The sequence below is a fragment of the Callospermophilus lateralis genome, chromosome 6, assembly GCF_048772815.1.
Source record: "Callospermophilus lateralis isolate mCalLat2 chromosome 6, mCalLat2.hap1, whole genome shotgun sequence".
Taxonomy (NCBI): Eukaryota; Metazoa; Chordata; class Mammalia; order Rodentia; family Sciuridae; genus Callospermophilus; species Callospermophilus lateralis.
In genome coordinates this window covers 88,924,056-88,948,832 of record NC_135310.1, presented here as the reverse complement: position 1 = coordinate 88,948,832, position 24,777 = coordinate 88,924,056, and the positions used below count along the sequence as shown (strand labels likewise).

Sequence of the window (24,777 nt, the reverse complement as noted above, 5' to 3'; positions counted from 1 at the left end):
AAGGAAGTGTTATGTATTAGCATTTCAAGAAAAGCAATTGATTCAATATAAACTTCTATCAAGAGCATCTCTGCTTTAAGGAGCTACCAAATATTTGTATATAAGCATCATACTCTTATGAAAGCGATCTTTGATAATAAATAATATGTGATTATACTAGACACCTTACACTGTAAAAAACATTATCTCCTTCAGAACCAAATCCCTTTCATTTCAAAGCGATCTTGAAATTCTTTACTTTTTCTCTTTACTATCACCAGCATGTTCTTACTACTCCCCACAACGTATCTTAGTAACTGCACCTTGGCTAACTCACTGGAGAAATTGTCCAAATTTTTTTACCCATTTTGCCTGTATTTTTCTCTATTTTCATTTTTGATACCTGCTTTTGGATTTCCAAACAATGATATAACCTTTGAAGTCTCTTCCTTTCAGATCTTAGAATTCCAAAATAAGCCTTGGGTTGCTTCCATTTGAATCGCACACTAGATCATATAAATACACTTAGCTAAGGTATCTAGTTTTTACAACTTCTGGCATAATAGCTGGAACTTCCCCAAACCAGGTGCACTTCAGTGTACAGGGAAATACTGAAAGGGACAAAAGAATGATACATTTACCAGACTGAAAGATCACCAAACCCCTTTCCTTTACTTTTACCTTTGCCAGTATGTTTGACAGCATAGAAAAAGTAGAACTCCAAACTACTTGCTTCTCTTGGATCCTTTTCTGAAATGAATAGAAAGAGAGGGAGGAAGGGAGTATGAATAACACTTTCACAATTTCCAATGTTTCTATTATTTTTACCTGAAGAAGTTAGAACCAACTTCTGAAAAAGTGCGTGTGATCAAGTCAGAAATTAATTTGTTTTACTATTGATGAAGTGCTATTAGAATTGATTTCTGAAATGGACATTCTTGTACTTACATTTCTTTAAAAGCTTCAGTTATAAGTGATTGTTACTGTATTATCCACATATATCAAATATATATTTGGTTTTGAAGTGGTATGTATATATTATTCTGCTCCTATGCTAACTATAGTATTTTCATGGAAGTCATTTTTAAGTCTTTGAGTCACAAACAGAGGGTAGCATAAAATTTGTCCATTGATTGAATTAATTTAGTAATGTATTTTATTGTTTCAGTTAAAATGAAAAATTTAAATTGTGAAAATAACTTTTCAAGTCTTTGAATACATTGTGTTGCAAAGGGGTCATAAAAAACTTAAGCAATACGGGTTTAATTGAGCTTTTCATCATCTCAATTAATTAGACGTGAGATTCTAATTACTTGGAATGATTCAAGACTGGAATGCAAATAAGAAATGTTACTTAGGTCTTTTCCTTAAATTTTATCAATTGCTTTCCTTCATGACGTTCCTTTGCATATCACAGGAAGAAGGCTCCAGAGCAGAATGGCAAAGGAGCCCTGAAGAGCGAGCGGAAACGCGTGCCAAAAACCTCAGTGCAGCCAGGGGAGGGGGCTGTGGAAGAAAGGGAACGGAAAGAAAGGCGGGAAAGCCGAAGGCTTGAGAAAGGGAGATCGCAGGACTACCCCGACGTGCCAGAAAAACGAGAGGATGCAAAAGCGGCGGAGGATGAGAAGCAAAGGAAAGAAGAGGAATACCAGACCAGGTACCGCAGCGACCCGAACCTGGCGCGGTATCCGGTGAAAGCGCCGCCTGAGGAGCAGCAGATGCGCATGCACGCCCGGGTGTCCCGAGCGAGGCACGAGCGGCGCCACAGCGACGTGGCGCTCCCGCGCACCGAGGCGGGAGCCGCGCTACCGGAGACCAAGGCCGGCAAGCGAGCGCCGGCCGCCGCCAGGGCCTCGCCGCCGGACTCGCCCCGGGCCTACTCGGCCGAGAGGACTGCGGAGGCCAGGGCGCCCGGCGGCAAGCCGCCAACGAACCACAGCCCGCCGGCGCCCAGGCATGGGCCGGTCCCCGCAGAAGCCCCGGAGCTCAAAGCCCAGGAGCCCCTCAGGAAGCAGAGCCGCCTGGACCCCAGCTCAGCGGTGCTCATCAGGAAGGCCAAGCGCGAGAAGGTGGAGACCATGCTGCGGAACGACTCCCTGAGCTCTGACCAGTCTGAGTCCGTGCGGCCATCGCCGCCCAAGCCGCATCGGTCTAAGAGGGGCGGCAAGAAGCGGCAGATGTCAGTGAGCAGCTCAGAGGAGGAAGGCGTGTCCACTCCCGAGTACACCAGCTGCGAGGACGTAGAGCTAGAGAGCGAGAGCGTCAGCGAGAAAGGTAAGGGCGCGGCGCTGTCCCTGAGCTGGGACTTCAGCCGGGCTTCCAGGTGCCTGTGCCAGGGTGAGAGAAGTTTGAGTGCTGGGTTAGAGGTGCATGTGAGCCAAGCTCAGTGGGGGTGTGTGTGTGTGTGTGTTCGCGTGCGCGCGCGCATGTGCCAAGCTTAAAGATGCATGTGTGGCGGGGTTAGAAATTCGTGTGTGCAGGGTTAGAAGTGAGTGTGCTGAGATCTGAATGTACTTGTGCCATGGTTAGAAGTGCACATGTTCCAGGGCTGGAGATGAGGTTTGGAATGCTCATGGACAGTGATTCATCCAATGGAAGGTTTTTGACGGATTCATTGATTGATTGATGGGATTTTTAAAAGAAAGAACTACAAACCCTAAATTTGAGTTAGGAGGCTTTCTAACTGATTTTGGTTCCTGTCATCTTGGGAAATGGAATACACACTCATTTTTTTTTTTTAAGTTATTTGGGTGTGGATTTATTTGGGGAAAATAACTGATTTTCTAGAAAACAAAAACTGTGCCCTATAAAGAATAATGTACTTTTTTTCTTCCAAAACTTCAGTTGTGTATATTCGAGCCACACGGGTAGCATTTGTCAAATTTCAAGCTAATTCTCCTCACAACTTGTGAAGAAATTACATCATGAGGGTGTTATATATTGAGTTTGAGGTAGTAACTTTGAGGTATGAATTTCACATTCCAGAAGTTTTGGGGACATGGTGTGAAAGGCTGACTTTTTTGTTTATTTGTTTAAATCTGCACTATACTTTTGCCTCATGTAGCTGTTTAGAACTAAATTAATTAAAATTCAATAAACTTAAAAATTAAATTTCTCCATCATACTAGTCACATTTCAGGTGTTCAATGGGGATAATTACAAAAAGTTCCATTAGGCAGTGCTTATCTAGAAAATACTTCAGTTTAAAATCAATTTTCATGCTTTTGTTTTTTGAAGGTTATTCTCATTTTGATTCTGTTTTCTCAGATTTAAACTGACCAGAGTCCTCACTTTGATGGTAGTCATCATCATTGCTGCAATGTCAAGGTCATTGGGTGTTTCTTAATGAATTTTTATTTTGGGGAATTTTTAAAAAAATTATTGGCTTGCTTTGTAATTGCTAGATGATGTGCAAGATATTATACATTTTATTTAAGAGTCATTTTTCTTTCTCATCTTCTGTCTCTGAACTACATGTCTATGTCCTCCCCCTGCCATATATATGCTCAATCTCATGCTTTATGAGAAATAATTTAAAAAGCTAGCTCTATCATTATTATTGCAAACCAACTTGAAATAGAAGTCTTTAGAACATAAGAACACAGGATAAATTTAACTCTCATTAGCTTGCCTTCTGATCACTTCTCTTTATAAGTTGCATAGGATCTACAGGCTTTAAAAGTCAGTTGATGAGTAGACTTTGTTAACTGCCTTTTGTTTTTCCCCAAAGTAAAAAAAAAAAAAAAAAAAAAAAAAAAAGTAGGTGTTAAACAAATATATAAATAGATGAAGTTAGTTGGTGTAGAGAGAACTCTTGATGGATGTGGACATGTATATTTTCTTTGAAGAAAGGATACTACACCAAATCTTATTGAAAGTGTGTTGTGTATCATAATGAGGGACAGAATTGATCCCCACCCCAATTATTGAAAATAGCAATAGACGAATAAAGAAAACCTGAATAGTGGCTTGGGTAATTGGAGGGATGGGGCTGGTATGACGTGGTGAATTTATTGCCTCTTCAGGCTATTTTTCTGGAAATTTATCATTCTAGAGACTTTGGTGACCTCTTGGGATACACACATCTCTAAAGCTAGTGTTAAACCTCTTCATCTGGGAACACAAGGTCATCACATATACATTTATGTATTATTAATAATATTTTTATAATTTTGAGACAGGGTCTCACTATGTTGCTTAGGGTCTTCCACTAAGTTGCTGAGGCTGGCTTTGAACTTTTGGTCCTCCCATCTCAGCCTCCCTAGGTGCTAGGATTACAGGAGTTCACCACCCTGCCCAGCCCCATAGTATATAATTTTAAAGGGAAATGGGAAACAAAAATCAAATTTTACTATATCCCAAGCATTTGTTTGTTCTGTTTATCCCTTACAGGTATTAATTAAACAGTTAAGAAAATTCCTAGTCCATGGTAATTATTTAATATATATTTACTATTCTTTTCATTGTTATTATTATGTTTTGCTACTCTGATGAGTTGATTCTTGTATTTACTAGCAAATATGTATTTAGCACTTTCTGTGGATATACTGAGGTTAAAAGATAAGTATGTTCCCTTCCCTCATAGAACTTACATTCTGCTGGGAGAAGTAAGCAATAAAACATAATTACACAATAATATACAATTTCATAAATGCTTTAAAGAGATGTGCTGAAGTATTTTTTTAACAAGAAAAGATAATCCAGTCAAAATGGCATCTAAAAGATAGCACAGCTGGACATGGTAGTAATTGCCTGTGATCCCAGGTAGGAGGAAGTCTGAGGCAGGAGGATCACAAATTTTAGGCCAGCCTCAGCAATTAAGGGAGACCCTTTCTCAGAAATAAAAAGTTGAAAAGGGCTGGGGATGTAGCTAGCCTAGAAGAAAGTGCTTCTAGCATGCACAAAGGCTCTGGGTTCAATCCCCAGTAATAAAAAGGGAAATAAAAGCCGTTATAGCCTTTATATTCAACATATAATCTTTCATATATAGTTTAATTCTGTTCTCTCTCTCTCTCTCTCTCTCTCTCTCTCTCTCTCTCTCTCTCTCTCTCTCTCTCTCATACACACACACACACACACACACAGTGGGTGACCTCTGTACTGGGATTATCAGAAAATTGAGGTCAACTACCTCTTTTTAAACGTAAGTGACATTCATATTGCTGTAATTAAGAGGGAAAAACTAGACATCTCTTGTCTACTAGCTTGTCAATATTAACTACTATAAATTTCTCTACAGAGAAAAAAATAGCAATGAACTAAATTTGATTGAAAAATAAGGTTTTGAATTTAAATGAAATCTGTAATATAATCCATTAGGAGAAGGTCTAGTGAAAATTTATGCCTCTAAGGAAGTGATTAAAGAGGTTTATTAGTAAAGAAAGATGGAGATGGTGCCAATGTTGAGGATAGAAAAATTGTTTAATTTCTGTGAAGAAACATGGGAACATCACTGCCTTGTTTCAAGTGGGTAAGTCACTTATACTTGTAAGGACCTTACTATATATATTTTAAGATATAAAATGAAATATATTATATATTTATATATAAGGACTTAATAATATATTAGTCCTAAGCTGGAAGGAGTTGGAAGAAGAATGTGGCATTGGATAACAGGATTTCTTTCCTTTTTTATATTTTCCTTAATTGACTTTGAGTCAATTAAAGAATGCAATACAAATTAATCAACCCTTTTAACTTTTTCTTTTTCAATTTTTGGTAATGGATATTGAACCTAGGAGCCTTGTGCCACCTAAATTTCCACTCTGCCACTGAGCTATGCCCCCCCACCTGCCTTAGAACTTTTAAATTGCTAAGAATGGCTGATGTTTATAGAAGATGGAAAAGGTAGAGTAGCCTGCTTTTGGACAGAAGACTTTGCCAAGTAGGCAGGAAAGGTGTGGTGGTAAAGATTAAAGCCATCTGATGTGATTCATCTCTCAGAGACCCTAGATTCAGTGGATCTAGAAATGAGAAGGAGAGCTGCTTCTTGGGAGGTTCACTTAATATTTGTTGATAGGACAACTACAACACACTCTTCTTCGTATCTATTGTACAAAGTGAAGGCTGAAATTTAATTCCTAGGTAGAAATCAATTGAAATTCAGTGAAAGGCTTCAGTGAACCTCCGAGAAATTGGGACTCTAAGACTCTAAGACTCTCACCCTCATGACCCAGCATTGTTACTCCACATCTGATTTACCTAAAGAAGGCTACCAGTTAATTTACCCCATTTGTTAACAAATTTCATTTTAGTATTATTGTCTACAACAGCAGAATAGTTAAGATCTATGTAGAAACACTCTCTCTTGCTGCTCACAAAAATCCATCCAATACCCGATCTTAAATATGAATGAACAACAATGTCCATTAGATATGAAAAGTACCAGCAGGATGAACCACAGGAGATCAGGATAATCCAAGACATATTGACTTTAGAAGAAATAATTCAAGAGCAGAAAGTGCTTAAAATCAAACAGAGCAAAATGTTACACATCTTAGTGAAGTTTAGTATATCTGAAATGCCTAAATCTCATTCCCAGGAAAGTTTGACTTCCCAAATACAGATATTCTTTGTAAAATAATTTTAGATATTAAAGTTGTTAATCAAACTCATAGAGAAAGTTTTGGATTCCAAAACCCTTAGCATTGATGAATTTGGACAGAAGGACAAAGTACAAGACTATACAACTGAACTCAAGATTACAAGTTTGCCTGCACAGGTAATTCTCCTAGCCAGAAAATTCAGCATCATGATCAGAACCATTAAAATAAAAGCTAATATAAAGTTTATGAACTCCTTTGGGTCCAGAAAGAGGTAGCTATGAAATTTAGCTATGAGGATGATAAAATAAGAAATAACATATTATCTAGTCTCCAACACCTGGAGACTAGATAATATACTACTGACTGAACAATGTGTTGCAGAAGATATCAAGGAAGAGATTTTAAAAGTTTTAGAGGTGAATGAGGTGAATGAGAACACAGATACAACATATCGAAATCTCTGGGACACTATGAAGGCAGTTCTAAGAGGAAAGTTCATTGCATGGAGTTCATTCCTTAAAAAGAAGAAAAAGTCAGCAAATAAATGACTTAACATTACATCTCAAAGCCCTAGAAAAGAAGAACAAATCTGCACCAAAAGCAGTAGAAGAAAGGAAATAATTAAAATCAGAGGTGAAATCGATGAAGTTGAATCAAAAGAAAAAAATTGAAAAAATTGACAAAACAAAAAGTTGGTTATTTGAAAAAATAAATAAAATTGACAGATCCTTAGCCATGCTAACAAAGAGAAGGGGAGAGAAAACTCATATTACTAACATACGGGTGAAAAAGGAAATATGAAAACAGACACTACAGAAATACAGAAGATAATTAGAAATTATTTTGGAAACTGCTACTCCAATAAAATAGAAAATTTTGAAGGCATCAACAAATTTCTAGAGTCATATAATTTTCCCAAATTCAACTGGATGATATACACAATTTAAACAGATCAATTTCAAGTGACAAAACAGAAGACACCATCAGAAGCCTACCAAGCAAAAAGTCCAGGATCGAATGGATACACAGCTGAGTTCTACAAGATGTTTAAAGAAGAACTAATACCAATACTCTTCAATTTATTTCAGGAAATAGAAAAAGAGGGAGCACTTCCAAACCTATTCTATGAGTCCAGTATCACCTTAATTCCAAAACCCGTCAAAGACACATCAAAAAAAAAAAAAAAAAGAAAAAAAGAAAGAAAAGAAAAGAAAACTTCAGACAAATATCTCTAATGAACATAGATAAAAATTCTCAGTAAAATTCTGGCAAATTGAATGCAAAAACATATCAAAAAGATAGTACACCATGATCAAGTGGGGTTCATGCCAGGGATGCAAGGTTGGTACAACATACGGAAATCAATAAATGTAATCATCACATCAATCGATTTAAAGAACCATATGATCATCTCAGTAAATGCAGAAAAAGCATTCTACAAAATAGAGACCCCTTAATGTTCAAAACACTAGAAAAACTAAGGATAACAGGAACATATCTCAACATCATAAAGGCTTTCTATGCTAAGCCTAAGGCCAACATCATTCTAAATGGAGAAAAATTGAAAGCATTCCTTCTAAAAATGGAAAAAGACAGGGATGTCCAGTTTCACCATTTCTGTTTAATATAGTTCTTGAAATACTGGTCAGAGCAATTAGGCAGATGAGAGAAATTAAAGGGATATGGATAGGTAAAGAAGAACTCAAATTATTACGATTTGCAGATGATATTATTCTATACCTAGAGGACCCCAAAAGTCCACAAGAAAACTTCTAGAACTAGTAAATGAATTCAGCAAAGTAGCAGGATACAAAATCAACACTCATAAATCAAAGGCATTTCTGAATATAGTAACAAATCCTCTGAATGGGAAATGAGGAAAACTACCCCCATTTACAATAGCATTAAAAAAAGAAAAATCTTGGGAATCAAGAGGTGAAAAGACCTCTATGATGAAGACTATAGAATGCTAAAGAAAGAAATTAAAGAAGACCTTAGAAGATGGAAAGATCTACCTTGTTCTGGGATAGGCAGAATTAATATTATCAAAATGACCACACTACCAAAACCACCATACAGATTTAATGCAATTCCAATTAAAATCCCAATGATGTTCCTCATAGAAATAGAAAAAGAAATCATGAAATTCATCTGGAAAAATGTGAGATCCAGAATAGCTAAAGCAATCCTTAGCAAGAAGAGTGAAGCAGGTGGCATCACTATACCAGACCTTAAACTATACTACAGAGTAATAGTAACAAAAACAGCATGGTATTGGCACCAAAATAGACTTGTAGACCAATGGTTCAGAATAGAGGACACAGAGACTAACCCACATAATTGCAGTTATTATAATTGCATAATTATATTTGACAAAATATGTAATTATATTTGACAAAGGTGCCAAAACATACATTGGAGAAAAGATAGCTTCTTCAACAAATGGTACTAGGAAAACTGGAAATCCATATGTGACAAAATGAAATTAAACCCCTATCTCTCACCATGCACAAAACTCAACTCAAAGTGGATCAATGTCTTAGGAATTAAACCAGAGAAACTGCATCTATTAGAAGAAAAAATAGGCTCAAATCTCCATCATGTTGGATTCGGCCCCAACTTCCTTAATAAGACTCCCATAGCATAAGAATTAATATCAAGAATTATTATATGGGATGGATTCAAACTAAAAAGCTTCTTCTCAGCCAAAGAAACAATCAGTGAGATGATTAGAGAGCCTACTAATTGGGAAAAAATTCTTACCACACGCATATCAGATAGAGCACTAATCTCTAGAATATATAAAGAACTCAAAAATCTTAACACCAAAAAAACAGACAACCCAATCAATAAATGGGCCAAGGAACTGAACAGACACTTCTGAGAAGAGGATATACAATGAATTAACAAATATATGAAAAAATGTTCAACATCTCTAGCAATTAGAGAAATGCAAATCAAAACTACTCTAGGAATTCATCTCATTCCAGTCAGAATGGCAACTATTATGACTACAAACAACAATAAGTATTGGCAAGGATGTGGGGGAAAAGGCACACTCATACATTGCTGGTGGGACTGCAAATTGGTGCAATCAATCTGGAAAGCAGTATGGAGAATTCTTGGAAAACTGGGAATGGAATCACCGTTTGACCCAGCTATTCCATTCCTTGTCTATACTCAAAGGACTTAAAAACAGCATACTTCAGGTACACAGCCACATTAATATTTATAGCATCACAATTCACAATAGCTAAACTATGGAACCAACCTAGATGCCCTTCAGTAGATGAATGGATAAAGAAAATGTGGTATATATACACTGTGGAATATTAGTCACCATTAAAAGAGAATAAAATCATGGTATTTGCAGGTAAACGGGTGGAGCTGGAGAATATAATGGTAGCCAAACCCAAAAAAACAAATGCTGAATGATTTCTCTGATTTAAGGATGCTGATCCATAATATGCTGTGGTGGTGGTGGGGAGGGAGAAGGGAGAATTAAATGAATTCTAGATAGGGCAAAGTGGAAAAGGAGAGGGTGGGAATAGAGGCGGCATAGGAAAGACGGTGGAATGCAATGGTCATCTTTACATGTACATATAAGTGCATGTATGAAGACATGTAGGATGTGACATGTGACTCCATGTACAAGTAGAGATATGAAAAATTGTGCTCTATGTGTATAGTATGACTCATAATGCATTCTGTTGTCATATATAACAAAGTAAAATTAAAGAAAACATAAAAATAAATTAGTCATGAGGAAGTCTTTATAACCCTTGGAAGGCTCAGAGAATAAATGCAAATGTCATAATTGTTAAACATAAGAACTCCAGACCATTGAAGAGAGGAAGGATAAGGAGGAAAGTCTAAACCTTTGGAGATTAACAAGTAAGCCAGCTCATAGAAAAAATTAATAGTTAAATTATCTTTGCTCTTGTCATCCTCTGTGAATTCTAGACTGCAATTAATCAATGATTTGAAAGTTCTGAGCCAAATAACATTGAAATTACAGTTCTATACACATCAAAGCCATTAGTCACCTCCAAGTTCTCAGAAAACCTACTTCTCAATTTCCTTCTGAGAAAATTACTTAAGGATATATGTACTCAGAAAACTAATTGTAATAGTCAAGTAATTGAAACAAATAAGAATCAAGAAATAGTGGAACTAACCCAGGAATCCAGTGCAAAGAATGCCTGGATGACCTTGTATGCAGAAAGCAGTCTGCTCACATTTAAACTGGAGGTCATTTCTAGGAGACTCCCACAGAAACTCTTCATTGAGACGAAAATTATAGGTTCCAAGAAATGTCCGATGACTAAAGAGTTACATGACATCATTGATTTGATAAGGGAAGGCTATGTCTTCTTTTAACAATAAAAATGACTAATTTAAAATTGAGAAAAATTAAAATGTTACAGAAAATCATTGCCCAAATATAAAGCAAACAAAAATATGAAATTGTGTCAAATAACTGGTAATAGCCAGTTGAACTAGTAACCTAGATACAGTTCCCTCTGAGTGAACAGGAACACTGTAGTGCATATGTAAAAAAGGAAACTTTATCTTTGTGTATCATTGGTTTTACTTGATTCTGAAGTATTCCATGTAATAGTAGTATAATAACAATTAAAAAGTGGAAGTATATAAAAGTTGATCTTTGGTTTTTCAAGAGTAAGTATGAACTCTCTTCTACACAGGATACATAACACATGTTAACACAATAGAATACAAATATTGTGTCCATGACAAAATGAAGATAAAATGTATAGATGTGGGAATTGAAGGGCTTTGGAGAGGGGGAAAGTGTTGGTATTGGTAAGCCTCATCTAAGATATTGAAAAATTAAAAAATTCTAAGGCAAGAAATATATTGTGAAGTATATGTAAATAAAGGATTGTATAAAGATAAAAAGGGCTGGAGATAGAGCTCACTCAGTATGTAGGAGGCCCTGAGTTCAATCTCCATCACCTAAAAAACTAAAACAACAAAACAATAAACAAACCATTGGATTTTGAAGGCAAAATGATGTAAATAAACTGAGCTAATGTTTTGTCTTTAGTGATTTTTAGCCACAAATAATACCTTAAAATTAGAAACCAACAGATAATATCCCAAATAAAAGAGACAACATACAGAGACAAATCTGAGTGTTTTTCACTGGAAAACAAATAAAATAAATACTTTAAAAAATGTTGAGACGTGGAATTGATAGTGTGGGTAGAGTGAACGTAAAAGTAAATGAATTACTATGGGCATTTATGATTGTAAAGCCTCATTTTATTTTTTTAATCATATATGTGAGTTAATTTGGTATCCATTAAAATATAAAAGTACCAAAATTCTGTTTAATACCCCTTATGTTAATTTGCGAGTAACCAATTTTGTGTTTTCTGAGGTATTATATAATTGACATTTTAACAGTTGGAATCTCCAAACAGCAGTGGGTCTACATGTAGATGTAACAGCATTAGCTTCTTTTTTTATATTAATCTATCTTTAATTTCTATTTATATATACATTAATCATTCATCAGGGCTCTTACCTGACTTTGTAAATCTGTTGAGTAGAACACAGTGCCTCCCCTTAGTAGTTCTCTCATTAGAACCCACCTCATCTCTTTTGTCCACTTCTGCCTTGGCCACTTTCCCACACAGGCTGATAAAATTTTTTTTTTTTTTATTCTACTACCTCCACCTCTTATCCGTCAACTAAGTGCTTTCCCTAATCTCTTCTTTAATTTGCCCTACTAATCTAAGCAGATGGAAAAGATTACTATAGAACAGCAATTGGACAGTGGGACAGGTTGACATTTAGCACTAATGCCCGACAGAGGCCTGATTTTCTTGGGTATTACAAATGACAGGGATAGAATAGGCAGGCATAAATGAGGAGGCTACTGTCTTTCATTGCTGAGGGAAAGATGAATTTAATTATTCCTACAAATGAGACACATGATTTCAGGTGTTTGATGCTTTTGTTTAAATGTTATAGAGAGACACATGGAGAACTATCTTATAGTAGGTGTGGAGTGGACATTAGCTCTTTAAATCTGTGCAATTTAAATCTTGGGAAGAAATTGAGAGAATAAATTGACAGTGTGTGTATATGTGTGTGTGCTCTGAGATAAGAAGCTAATTACTGATTCCTAATTTCTAATAATATGCATTAAGAAACTATTGGAAATAATTATGGTGAAAGGCTAGATTTTCATTGTCATTTTCTGCCTAATATATAAATGACCAAAAAAAAATCCTTGATTTAAAAATTATGACTAAAAAGAAGTTCTAAAAAAGGAGAGATGCTGAATTTGTAAATCTAACATGATTATGCCCAATAATATTTCTTCCAAATTAGTCCATAGCTAGAAATATTAGTCATTTAGTTGCATCTGAAAAAAAAATTCTTACTCTTGATTAAGAAAAAAAAACTAAATTAACATCTGGGCTACATTTTCAAAAATAATTATACAGATTTTACATGTAATATATGCTTACCATTTTAATGTAGAACATTTATAGACGTGTAACTAAAGGTTATTTTAAGGGGAAACATTTATGCTTCCAAGTCATTTAGAAAAAGATTTGATATTGAAGATTTGAGTGTCACCTATTTTATCTCAGTAAGTTTTTCTTTAGTATCCTTTTAAAATGCACAATCATACTGCAGTGTTTTTGACCCATTTTATCTAGTGAATGAAAAGGTTGTTCTTAATTTTGGTTCAATTTAACAGAATAATGGAATTTCAGACCTGGGAAAGACTTTGGAAGCAAACAATAATCTCTTCACACACTACTGAACAGAATGAAATGTTATGGATGTTAAGATCTGCTTTTTTTCCCTGCCTTGAAGCCCCTTTACTTTGCAGCTGGAAGAACCTGGGATTCATGGTGCCCAGCACTAAATAAACACTCTGATAAATAGTTTTTAGTCAGTTGGTCCAGGTACTTGTTCTGTCTTCAGCCTGGGGCCAGTCCTAGAAATATAGCTTCTTACAGATTCCTGAGATAAGGTCCCAGATTTGTACCTCATACTGATGATTATATCCATGTCCCTAGACCCTTGTGACTGAGTTGGTTTCTGCTCATTTAATCACTACTTTTAAAATATAGTTACATTCTGAGATAATGGAGGTGAAGATTTTGATAAGTGAGTTTGGAAGAGAATATAGTTCAATGCCTGATAATACTCATAGGGAGAAAGAGACTAAGGACTATACGTGTTTGTATACATTCATGACAAATACTGGCATTCGGTATTTATTTCAACTTTTGTTTATCTATGAGATATACAATACCATGAAGAATTTTATTCCGTAGTTACTTTATGAAGAGGGTTTGATGTGCAGGACAGCTTTAGGCATATTCAGAGACTATAAACACTTTGAGCATCTTACTGAACCTCTTAAAGCCTCAAGTTTCTTTATTTCAGAACTGAAAGTAATAATTATGAAGAGCTGATTCTTCCATGAGAATTTTTATTTCCTTATCATAAAAATGAGCTTCACATTAAAAAGTTGCATATTATTGCGGACACATTAGGATGGAAATAGGATCCAAAATGACCCAACTTCTGTTTGGGTGTAAAATAAAGAGTTATATGAATCCATCTGTATTTTAGAACTTCAACCCAGGTACTTTGAATTCATTTTCTAACAGACTAAGTGTGAATTCTGCCCAGGATTAACCTGTGGTGCTTTGGAATCTATAAATGAGGGAGGGATTAAAGAATAGAAAAACCTACCTTGCAAATATTTGGAACAGAAACTAAAAGTAACTTTTATATTGGGATAATAATTGGGAAATCACTCTCCAGGGTCGAGAGGATTATACATGCCTTTACACTGTCATTCCAGTTGGTGGCAGTAGAACCTGTGTACAGTGGGTCATTTCACACTGAACAAAATCCATTAATGGCAGTGCTTTGGTCTTCACAGTGCAGCTCCAACCTGTCTCCAAAGACCAACCTCTCTGGCATTCTTCTCTTTCTGATTAGTATTTATTCTTTCACCTTATACACTCTTCCATCTCTATTATATTTTGTCTTATAAAAACCCTTCACCTGTAGCCATGATTTAAATTTCACTTTTTCCTCCATTGTTCTCTTGAGCTATCTAATATTGGTTTAGTATAATTTTTATTTTTTGTATGCTTTTATTTTCTTGAAGGAAATTGATTATATACTTAATGGAAAACGCATATTTCTACATTTTATTTTGTTTTATATTTTCCAATGTGCTTGTTTAATTATCCATAGAAAAATAAGATGTATACAAAAATGCTATTGAGGAGAGCTACATTTGAAAAGCAGTTTTTCTGTCTTCTGGTTCTTGGTGTATCCCTTAAGCCTGAATTTGAAAAAAATACTTCAGCCAATATACCTGTTCATTGGGTGACAAGATATTATTTACTTTGATTTTTGTGTAATCACAGCCCATTTTCTACTCTCAGAATTACTTTTTTATTTGAATTAACTTTAGACATTAATTATTTGAATTATAAAGAAAGGGTTATAATATTTCTACCACTAGACATTAACTTAGTGTACATTTTAATGAAAGTGAAAAATTTTTATTATCCGTAGGAAATTCTACAGCATGAAATGAAAGAGAATTGTCCTTAGATTTAGGAAAGAAAGAAACCATTAGAAGTAACATCAATAATAATGGTGAAAAACAAAACAATTTAGGGATAACCAACTAGTAGCTGAGTGATTAGAAAGGAAAGAAATTAAAATTCAATTAGTATGATACCCCCAAAATTAGGAATTTTACATTATGTATATGGACCACAAAGAGAACTATTCTTGTGGGAAACCATGAGTCAGGTTACAGATTAAGGACCTTTGGGAAGACATGAGATAAATTAAGCATCAGAGACCTTGTATTTCTTAATGAATCAGGAAGCTGATGGGCATTGCTCAAACTCCAGCAAATCTGATGTTTGGAATTAAAACCAAGTAAGAATTTGTTTGAAGTGCAATTGAATCGACTCTCAAATGTATTTAATAGCTAGAAGTCTCACCTCTAACTGACTTCTTTGTGTTTGGTTTCTAAAATGTGATTATATCACAAAGGGTACCATGGAAGAATAGACACTTCATGATTATATGAAAAAATATTTCTTATTATAAAACAGTATCCATAATATAAAAATTGGGAAGCCTGCTTAGTTTGCAGCAATGTGATAATGGTGAAATGATGCTGATTAAGCAAAATTTCATAGTCATAAAAGTACTGTTTTTTATTCTTATATTTATTTACAAAATATAATTGGGATATTTGGGAGCAAGGCATGGCTTGTTTTTACTACCTGGTGTTTTTGAAGAATGTTTATATAGTTGCATAGAGAAAGAACTGATAGGATGTATATCAAAATTTTGTATACCAATATACTGAATGGTAAGATAACATATATTCCTTATTTTCTCTTTTGTATTTTTTTCTTCTGATTTATTCTGAAATCTATCTTAGGAAAATGCATACCAGTAAGGTATATGGTTATTAAATCTCCCATTTTTATGGGTCATGTACAGAAAGAAGCTGTTCTAAGAAAGCCATCTTCCAGGTGACATACATATGAAGCATGGATTCTTTTTGGACCTCCTCTTTGGCAAGATTAACTAACCACCCACAAGTACTGTCATTTCTCAAAGGAAGTGGTGTGGGATATAATTTAACTCACATTTATCTCTAACAAGTCACATTTTTTCCATCTCTAATACATGGTATACTGTGATGTTTTGGGAAAACTAAGCAAAGGACCTAGGGAGAGGAAGGGATTCTTGGCATTTCTACTAAATCCTTGGTGGCCCAGTACATCTTCACATCATGTTCCAGAGAATGAGGGTCTTGTAGGAGCTTCTGGGCCAAGATCTGCAGGCGGGATTGTGGTTCTTGGATATCACCAGCATGTGTCATATGGGTTGGGAGCTCCAGAATTCAGAGGCTGACTTAGAGAAGACTTTTGGCCGTTAATACATGAAGCTATACCTCTGTATCTGAATCACTTCGAAAGTCATCAAAACAAAGGAATGAGTCTTGGGTTTTTGCTGATATATTTTAAACCTTTAAAACTGACCCATTGTAGGGGACATCAACATTAACCCTCTGAATTTGGTGCCTTGTTCTGGTTTCTAATTTTCCAAAACTACAACATGGTGTTCAAGAGCACCAGACTTGAATTAAGGAAGAATTCACTGTCATGCTATGGCAACATTTATTGCTTTTCCATCCAAAGGGGGTGGGGGAACGGATTTACATCAGAGTCAAGTTCCTTGATATCCCTATGCAATAACTTTACAAAACTCTCTAATATTTGACTAGTAATGTTGACAAACTTACTTGAAAAACTATTATTTGACTGGTAATGTTGAAAAAAGGTTTGTCTCTTCCCAGAATGACTTAGACACTTTCCTTGTTGTTGGAGACAACCCACAGGAGGATGCAGGACCCACTCCCATTTTTGTTCAATATTATGCCTGCTTTAGGAGCTGCTGCTTTTGCTCTCTTCAGCTACTGCCAAAGAGAGATCTTCTTATCTCTGGTACTATTGGCCTGCATGGTTTCCGGGCAAGTTTTGAAGTTCTCGCAATCTGGTTTCAGCTGTTCTAACTCTTGCTCTTTTCTTTTTAGGGTTTTTCCTACAATATTTAATTTCTGGAAGCTTTCCAGTAACTTCTCATTTGATATTCTGGTTGAGAAATCCCATATTTGCTTTGCTTCATTTGTCGGCAGTTCCAGGTCTTTCTGTCTGACTTTAACAAATTCTTTTTAAGTTTCTATGTGCCAGCAGTCCTCAGAGCCTCCTGCCTCAGTCATGGCTGCTGTAGCCTCTTGTACACCCATCTACCTAGCAATGCATTCTCTGAACACAACCATATATGTACTCCAGGGACTGTGGGAAGACATCCACACCAAATCAGAGGGGTTACCAGGAGGTCAAGACCTCGTAGGGTTTGTACTATAATCTTCACCCATTCAGGGAGATCCTCCTTCCACCCTTCTGGCTTAGCTGGGGTTATAAACATGACTCATCAACAACGGCCCCTAAGTACTGGCCACCAAAAGACAGAGCATGTACTATATGTACAAGGCCACAGCCACACTCTTCTTCATATTTTTAAATTCTTACCATTTGGTCTTTGGTCAGTGATACTTCATTCTATAATAACTTTCCTATCAAGATCTAAGGTCAAAACCTTTCCCATTACCCTCGAATCAATTAGTTAAGTTACAAAAATGAGCAAATGCTAAGAAATGGTGCTCAGAGATCAATATTTGGGATTTGTCTATTGGATTCGTTTATCTTTTGACATGGTTTCTATCTTTTGGAGAATAAGACAGTCAGTAATAGCTACATTTGTTCCTGGCTTTAGGCTATTATGGTCAATTTCCAACTATTCTTAAAGTATCTCATCATCATGAAAAGTACTCAATTTAAATACTATTTTGCCAGGTCTCCTATAGGAAATGTTTAGGATCAGTTGAGAGCTTAAATTGAAGACACATTTCATGTTAGGAGAGTCAGGTTTTAAAGTAAATACACAAGCAACTTGCCTTTTCTCTTTTCTTGATCTCCCTTTTTACTAAGATATATTTTCCTACTAGTTCCTAAAAAGGTACTTCCTGGGAGATATTCTATTGGTATCTGATATTTTGGTGTATTTGCTATTCTCACTTCAATTTCCATATGTGGTTGGGTCAGGGTCTGGAAACCCTAGGACTTCTTAGCTTGGAAGACAATATAAATTGAGGCAAATTGTACTGAACAATTCTTGAAGATTTCTTTCAAACATGCTTGTCCTCTAACACACTGTGAAACAAAGAAGAACTCATAATTATTCATATTCATGTATATTATAAATGGTGTAATTAGTACAACTTGAAAACAATTCACATATTTATAAGTTCATTCAAATTTCAGAGTTATCTGGGATCCAGAGCTTCTTGATAATATCAATTACTTTGAGTTTTCTTTACTTTTCAGAATTTTTCTAGCTAGATATTTTATAGTCAGAGTTGCTCCTAGTATACAAAGCAGCATTGTTGGAAACTTATAAGTCCTATAAAATTAAGTTGGAGACTTCTGATTTAGGAAATTGCAAATATGAATGAAGCCTCAATCCTGGGAAAAACTGAACTAAATAAAGTAGTTACCCAAGTCCTAATATTTTATTCAACCTCACTTTTTCAGAATAACCTTGCCTTCTATCATGCTATTGGTATTCTACAAAATTGTAGTTTTTTTTTTTTTTTTTTTTTTTTACACCACCTAAAACCTTTATTTTTATTTTTTATTTTTTTAGAACCAGGGTTTGAGCCCAGTGGCTCTTAACCAGCCTTTTTAAAAAAAATTTTTGAGACGGGGTCTTGCTAAATTGCTCAGGGCCTCCCTAAATTGCTAAGGCTGGCTTTGAGCCTGCAATCCCCCTGCCTCAGCCTCCCAAGCTGCTGAGATTACAGGTGTGTGCCATTGTGCCCAATGAGAACACATATCTTAAGTGTGGTATTTCCAGAAAGTGCACATACCTGTGCAAGCAGAACCCATATCAAGAAAGAAGATATTACCAGTAGCCTCATAGTCCTTTTCAGTCATTCTACTCCCCACTCTAAAAGTAATACTCTCTTTACTTCTAACACATAGATTAGCTTTGATTTTTAAAAATATGATATAAACTGAATCATATAGTATATTCCCTTTGTGTTGGACTTCTTTTTTTTGTTGTTTTTTTATTTTATTTTATTTTATTTATTTATTTTTTTTTAATTAATTTTTATTGTAGGTTGTTCAAAACCAAAATTGTAGTTTGAATATTGATTTATCCTGGGCTTAGAGATATACAATTAGAACTGCCTGTTATATGTCAGTTAAGCTTTGCTTTTTGAAAAAATATATTTGTTTCACTGTAGCTTACAATCTTTCAGGACAGTTGCCTTGGTGTGATTATGTATAGTTGAATAAATGGAACACCTTGATACAGCAGCATATCCATGTGAGTCAGGAAGGAGATATCTGAGCTTCTGCTTTGTGGTAGCAGAATAACAGATAGCTCAGTGACAGAGGAGGACATGGACCAGTGTCTCCTATTACAGCAGTTACCCAAAGAAACAGCGTGGTCCTGAGCATCAATTCTAAGTCTTAAATGAGATCCAATATTTCCCTCTCTTCTTTGCTACTTGGGACATTAACAAATCCAAAAATAATATTGATGATGCAAGCATTTCTCCAACTAGTATTTATGTAAAGCAATAATAAGTTTAATAAGTCTTATGAAATGTAGGCTTCTGTGCTAAAATAAGGTTTGCCAATGCTCATTCTGGTTAATAACGTTGTTAAGGCAGGATTTCCCACATCTTTAATGGTAATGTGCAGTATGGTTTTTATGGAAAATATAAAATATGCAGCTGTTGTGAATACATTTGTTTAGGGGCCATTTCATCTTAAACCATCCATTAAAAACTTCATAAACTGGAGTTCTTGAGGTCAAGGTATGGCAGAGCTAACTACACTGAAGTTTCCTGAAGGCTATATGTCAGCAACATACTGTATTTTACTCGGGGCAGATTCATTGCTTTAATCATAAACCACCATGAGCACTGTCCTGTATGAGAGGTAAAATTTTCTCTTCAAATTTAAGGAAGTGGTGATCTAAAGCATTGTCAGTTTAGGTTATTACTGGATTTGTTGAATTCAAATTCTGGCTGTGCTACTGATTGTCACTTATCACATCTAAAGCCTCAGTTTCTTCATCTGTAATATGGAAATAAAAATAGCACTTAAAATTTCAATCAAAGACCTAGTCTACATATTTCTTCTCTTTACTTGAGTGCTTAATACATTCAATGTTCAGAATTTTGACTAGATGAAAGAAATTACTAATGCATATGTGCATTTTTAAAAAGAATAACAGAATAATGTTCAATGTAGGACTCTCTTTTAAAGACCTCTAGTGGAGTGCAAAACAGTGGAAAAAAAAATCTGGGTGTATTGGGTATAGTCAATGAAATATTTCAGAGGAGATACCTACCTTGGCCCTGAATTTGCTTTTTGTGTCCTAACCTTTCATAGATATTGTTTTCTGTCACTGGTTATGGTTCTAAAAATTAATAATCTTGATATTACAAAGATATCTGTGGTTTACACATGTGCAGACTAAAAGATAATATCTTTACAGTCTTCTGCTAGAATTTGTCCTGCCGTTAATTCGTAAGTGTCAATACAGTAATACAATACAGCCAGGTGCACAAACAGATAAACTCAGTCAACACAATAGCAGCATGTTATTTCTATCTGAGCAATTTTCATTCTGTAGCTCCATAAAATAATCAGATTCTGGATTTACATTCCATCATCAATGGTGTATTATGTAGGCATGTTCTTTCTTATGCCTATATGAAAGTATTTTTCCCCTTTACAAGTTATGTTTGTTATCAGAAGAAGACATTACAGGAATGAGTCAGCTATAGATGAGTAAAGATGTTTTCCACTTTTTAAAGTACTTGAGGACAGTTGAGAAATACATTTATTGTAGAGTGCTTCAGCACTGATTTCCTAATATGTTGGTTTATGGAATTTAGAAAATTAGTGCAGTATTGTTAATTAGTTCAAAATATACTTGAAGGAAATTTGTGATTTGGAAATCAGAATTCTTTGCATATGTGATTACTAGGACTATGGAGGTTTAAAAATGAACTTTTAAAATATATGTGATTAGTATTTCAGCATTGAAAGTATAAGGATTTGGGGGCTGGGGAATGTGGCTCAGTAGTAGAGATCTTGCCCAGTGTGCAGGTCACCCTGTGTTCAATTCCTAGCACTATTCTTCCATCCAACCCCCACAAAAAAATAGAAAAGAAAAAAGAAAGAAAGAAAATATTAACAGTATATGACTGTGATAGGTCTATGTGTATTTTAAGGCTCTCATATTAGAATTAAAATTTAATTTAAACATAAAATGTGATGAAGTAAAAGGCTATGCTTAATCACTAAGTAGTTCTGTATTGAAGATAAAACAGTCTGGTATGTACTTCATGTCTTTTTCTATAAGTGGTTGATTCTCTTGTTAATGCTCTCCTTCTTGGTTCCTCACACATTTGTTTTGAAGCACATGAACATGCTTCAAGAAGTATGAAATGTATTCAAATGCAATGTTATTGCAGTATTTTTACTATACTATTCTCTGTATTAAAATCCAAAAAGGTTATAATTACCTACAGAGAAACATAGTTAAATTAAATCACATGTACCTATTTTATTGAAAAGATTACAGTTATGGTAGAGAAAAAGACAAAATATATTTCCTTTTTTCATGGGGTAAGAATATGCATACCATTTATCTGAAGGTTCAGATCTTCATATTCTGGAAATGTTGCACCATGTCATATATAGTAGGGAAAACTCCCAGGCCAATATAGTAAAAGAACATTTGCCTCTGATAGGGAAATATTGCAATAGGAAGAGGGAACATTTGTTAAAAGTGTTATTAAGCATTAGGAAAAAAACATTATATAAAGAACATGTGATAGGTACAAAGGCAGCCTAATTTCACATATTTTTTCAGGAAGAATCAAAGCAGTGGTTTTCTTCACAAATGAAAGATATAATAATAAGAAATGAACCCAATTAATTAACTTTAATAGTACTGAACAAAAGCAGAAGAATTATGTTTCCAGAAATTGTCCTATGGGCGATAGGCCATTTCATTGTCATAAAAATCCTTTATTTAGCCTTCTTCACAAATAAGCTCACAGCGGGAAAAAGGACACTAGTTAGAGTAATTTGGGAGATAAGTAAACAGAAGGAATGGCTAGGAGCATAGTGTCATCTGGCACAGAGCTTATTTCCTGAATCCTGTGGATCTGGTTAAAACCCAACAGAGATGCCAATATGCTTCTCCTCAGTAAATGCTACCAGTTTTCACACCACCAGGCCCACTGAGGCTTGTGTATGGTGTTTTCTCCAAGCAATCCTTCTGGTAACTGCACAGTGCCTGCAATGACCTGAGTCAGTCATGCAAGGAGACTTTCTTATGCTTACACCAATGTTTTCTTTCAGTTTCCATTTTCTGCTGCTTCTGTTGTTCAATGATATAAGCGGAGTGATGGAGAAGGCACTTTACACTCTTCTTAGATAAGATCTTGAGCAGCAGAGAGTGGTTTAAACTGCAAAGCTGAAAATTCTCAAGCTGGATTTCTTTGCAAGGTTGCTGTAATGTGTGCACCTGGGATACCTGTCTCTTCAGAAGGGTGGAAAGAAGTGAGTTCTATTGATTCTGAAGTGGGAACAATCAAGGCCCATGGAGCAGGTGCCGGTAAGCAACCGCTAATGAGTTTGGGGGGATGGTAATCCTGCTTCATTTTTCTTTACAATTATATCCAAATCTATACTTAAGACTCCCATTATATCTGTACTTCCATTCTAACTATTTCCATTCTTTTCACCAAGTGTAGAGTGATTTTGTTTTATTTTAATAATAGAACAGAGTTTAAGGTTTCCAGCTTTATCTTTAGTGTTTCTCCACAATAAGATTATAGAGTTTACAATACAGCCCTGAAGATTGTAAAATGATTAATCATATTTATGATTATGTAATAGTCAAGAAAGAATTTTAAGAAAAAACAAAATTAAGTTTCTTAATTGTGCATGTGTATTTTTTTTTTTTTGGTAGTCAGTATATTCCTTACCAGACTATCTCATGCCAGTACAACGAATGGAAAACATATGACACCTTGGAGTCTTTTTTTTATATAAATCAATTAAAAATTAGGAAGTTTGTGTCAGTTTTTTAAAGTAAAGGATCCTGCATTCCCATGAAAGAACTGAATCTTAACAAACACAGGCCTCAAACTAGACTATAGTGCCACAAGGTCAAATGGCACATGTGAAGCAAACTCAAAATTGCAGTTGTTGTGAGTTTTTATGTGTTCTTTCCCATAGGAAATTAGTCTGCTGGTTTTGGAGTGGCTGTAGAGTCACAGCCAAGTGACTGTGGGCACACAGTCCAGAGGGACACGTGGGGCCCAACATGGACAGAGTTGTTTTAAATTAGAAATATTTTAAATAATAAATTTTGTTAATATAAGTTTCTGAACTGATAAAATGGAAATAGAAGATTTTCTCCTACTCATATGTTGATGATGGATGGCTTCAATGACAAAATTTTGTGACTGCATGAGATCTTATAGTACATGGTATCTAGCAATGAGTGAAATAATTCTTTAGAATAAGACTAACAATAGCATATTCTAATATTTATTCTTTGTTCTTATTATGTTATTTTGAAAACTGTGAATACCATTTCAGAGACCTTGCTTGGCTTATTAGGAATCTTCTGTTAGAAAGGTAATTTGTTATCATTTAATACATTTCCTTATGTCAAGACACTTTAGGGAACTCAAGGTAATTATAACAAATTAGTGTAAACTTATGAGATGGAATGGGGGATAAACATTAGATTAATAGCATTCAAACTGATTTCATAATTTAAAATTGGCCTATGCCAGGTGATAAATAAGAAAAAAATAGGAGAGGAAAAATATGAAAGTTTCTAAATGCTCAGGCAGAATAGCCACATACAGTGTTTGGCATGTTTTAATTCAATTGCCGTGAGCCTGCATCCAAAAAAAAAAAAATGCTGAATTTTTTCTTTGATATAAGGAAGCTGATTCATAGTGGGATAGGGAGCAGGAACATGGGAGGAATAGATGAACTCTAGATAGGGCAGAGGAGTTGGAGGAGAAGGGAGGGAGCATGGGGTTACAAATGATGGTGGAATGTGATGATCATTATTATCCAAAATACATGTATGAAGACATGAGTTGGTGTGAATATATTTTGTATACAACCAGAGATATGAAAAATTGTGTTCTATATGTGTAATAAGAATTGTAATGCACCCCACTCTCATATATAAATAATAAAAAAAATCCATGGATTCTCAAATCACAGTCAAAGAAAATTATGTGGTAGTTGTTTCAACAAGGGGAGCAATATAAATAGGTTTTGGAAAGTTTGACTCTCCTTTCATTCTCTTCTGTATGTACTGGTTCAGTGGGCCTACTTTTAGATTATGCCATTTGTGTGTCTTCTATGACAGTACCATTATGGAAGGAACTCCAGTTTGGCAAGTATGGGACCTCACCTCCGTTATCTACTCTGGAAAATCCTCACTGACTCCAAATGCAGAGGACAAAAGGAGATGGTTGTAGGCCCATCTTGAACCACCAGTTTTCCCCACCAACAACATA

At 35.3% G+C, this 24,777-nt stretch overlaps 1 protein-coding gene across 30 annotated transcripts in view; it reads left to right on the top strand.

The window, feature by feature from the left end:
• Positions 1 to 24,777, top strand: part of Rims1 (regulating synaptic membrane exocytosis 1) — a 446,077-nt gene that overhangs the window by 241,121 nt on the left and 180,179 nt on the right. For 29 of the 30 annotated variants that reach the window (XM_076860046.2, XM_076860031.2, XM_076860029.2 and 26 more), the window contains exon 1: positions 22,742 to 22,841. In XM_076860046.2, the coding sequence (XP_076716161.2) occupies positions 22,742 to 22,841 (100 nt within the window). Of the gene's footprint in view, positions 1 to 1,396; positions 2,254 to 22,741; positions 22,842 to 24,777 lie in introns of those variants that run through there. The other variant, XM_076860004.2, reaches the window with a different exon arrangement.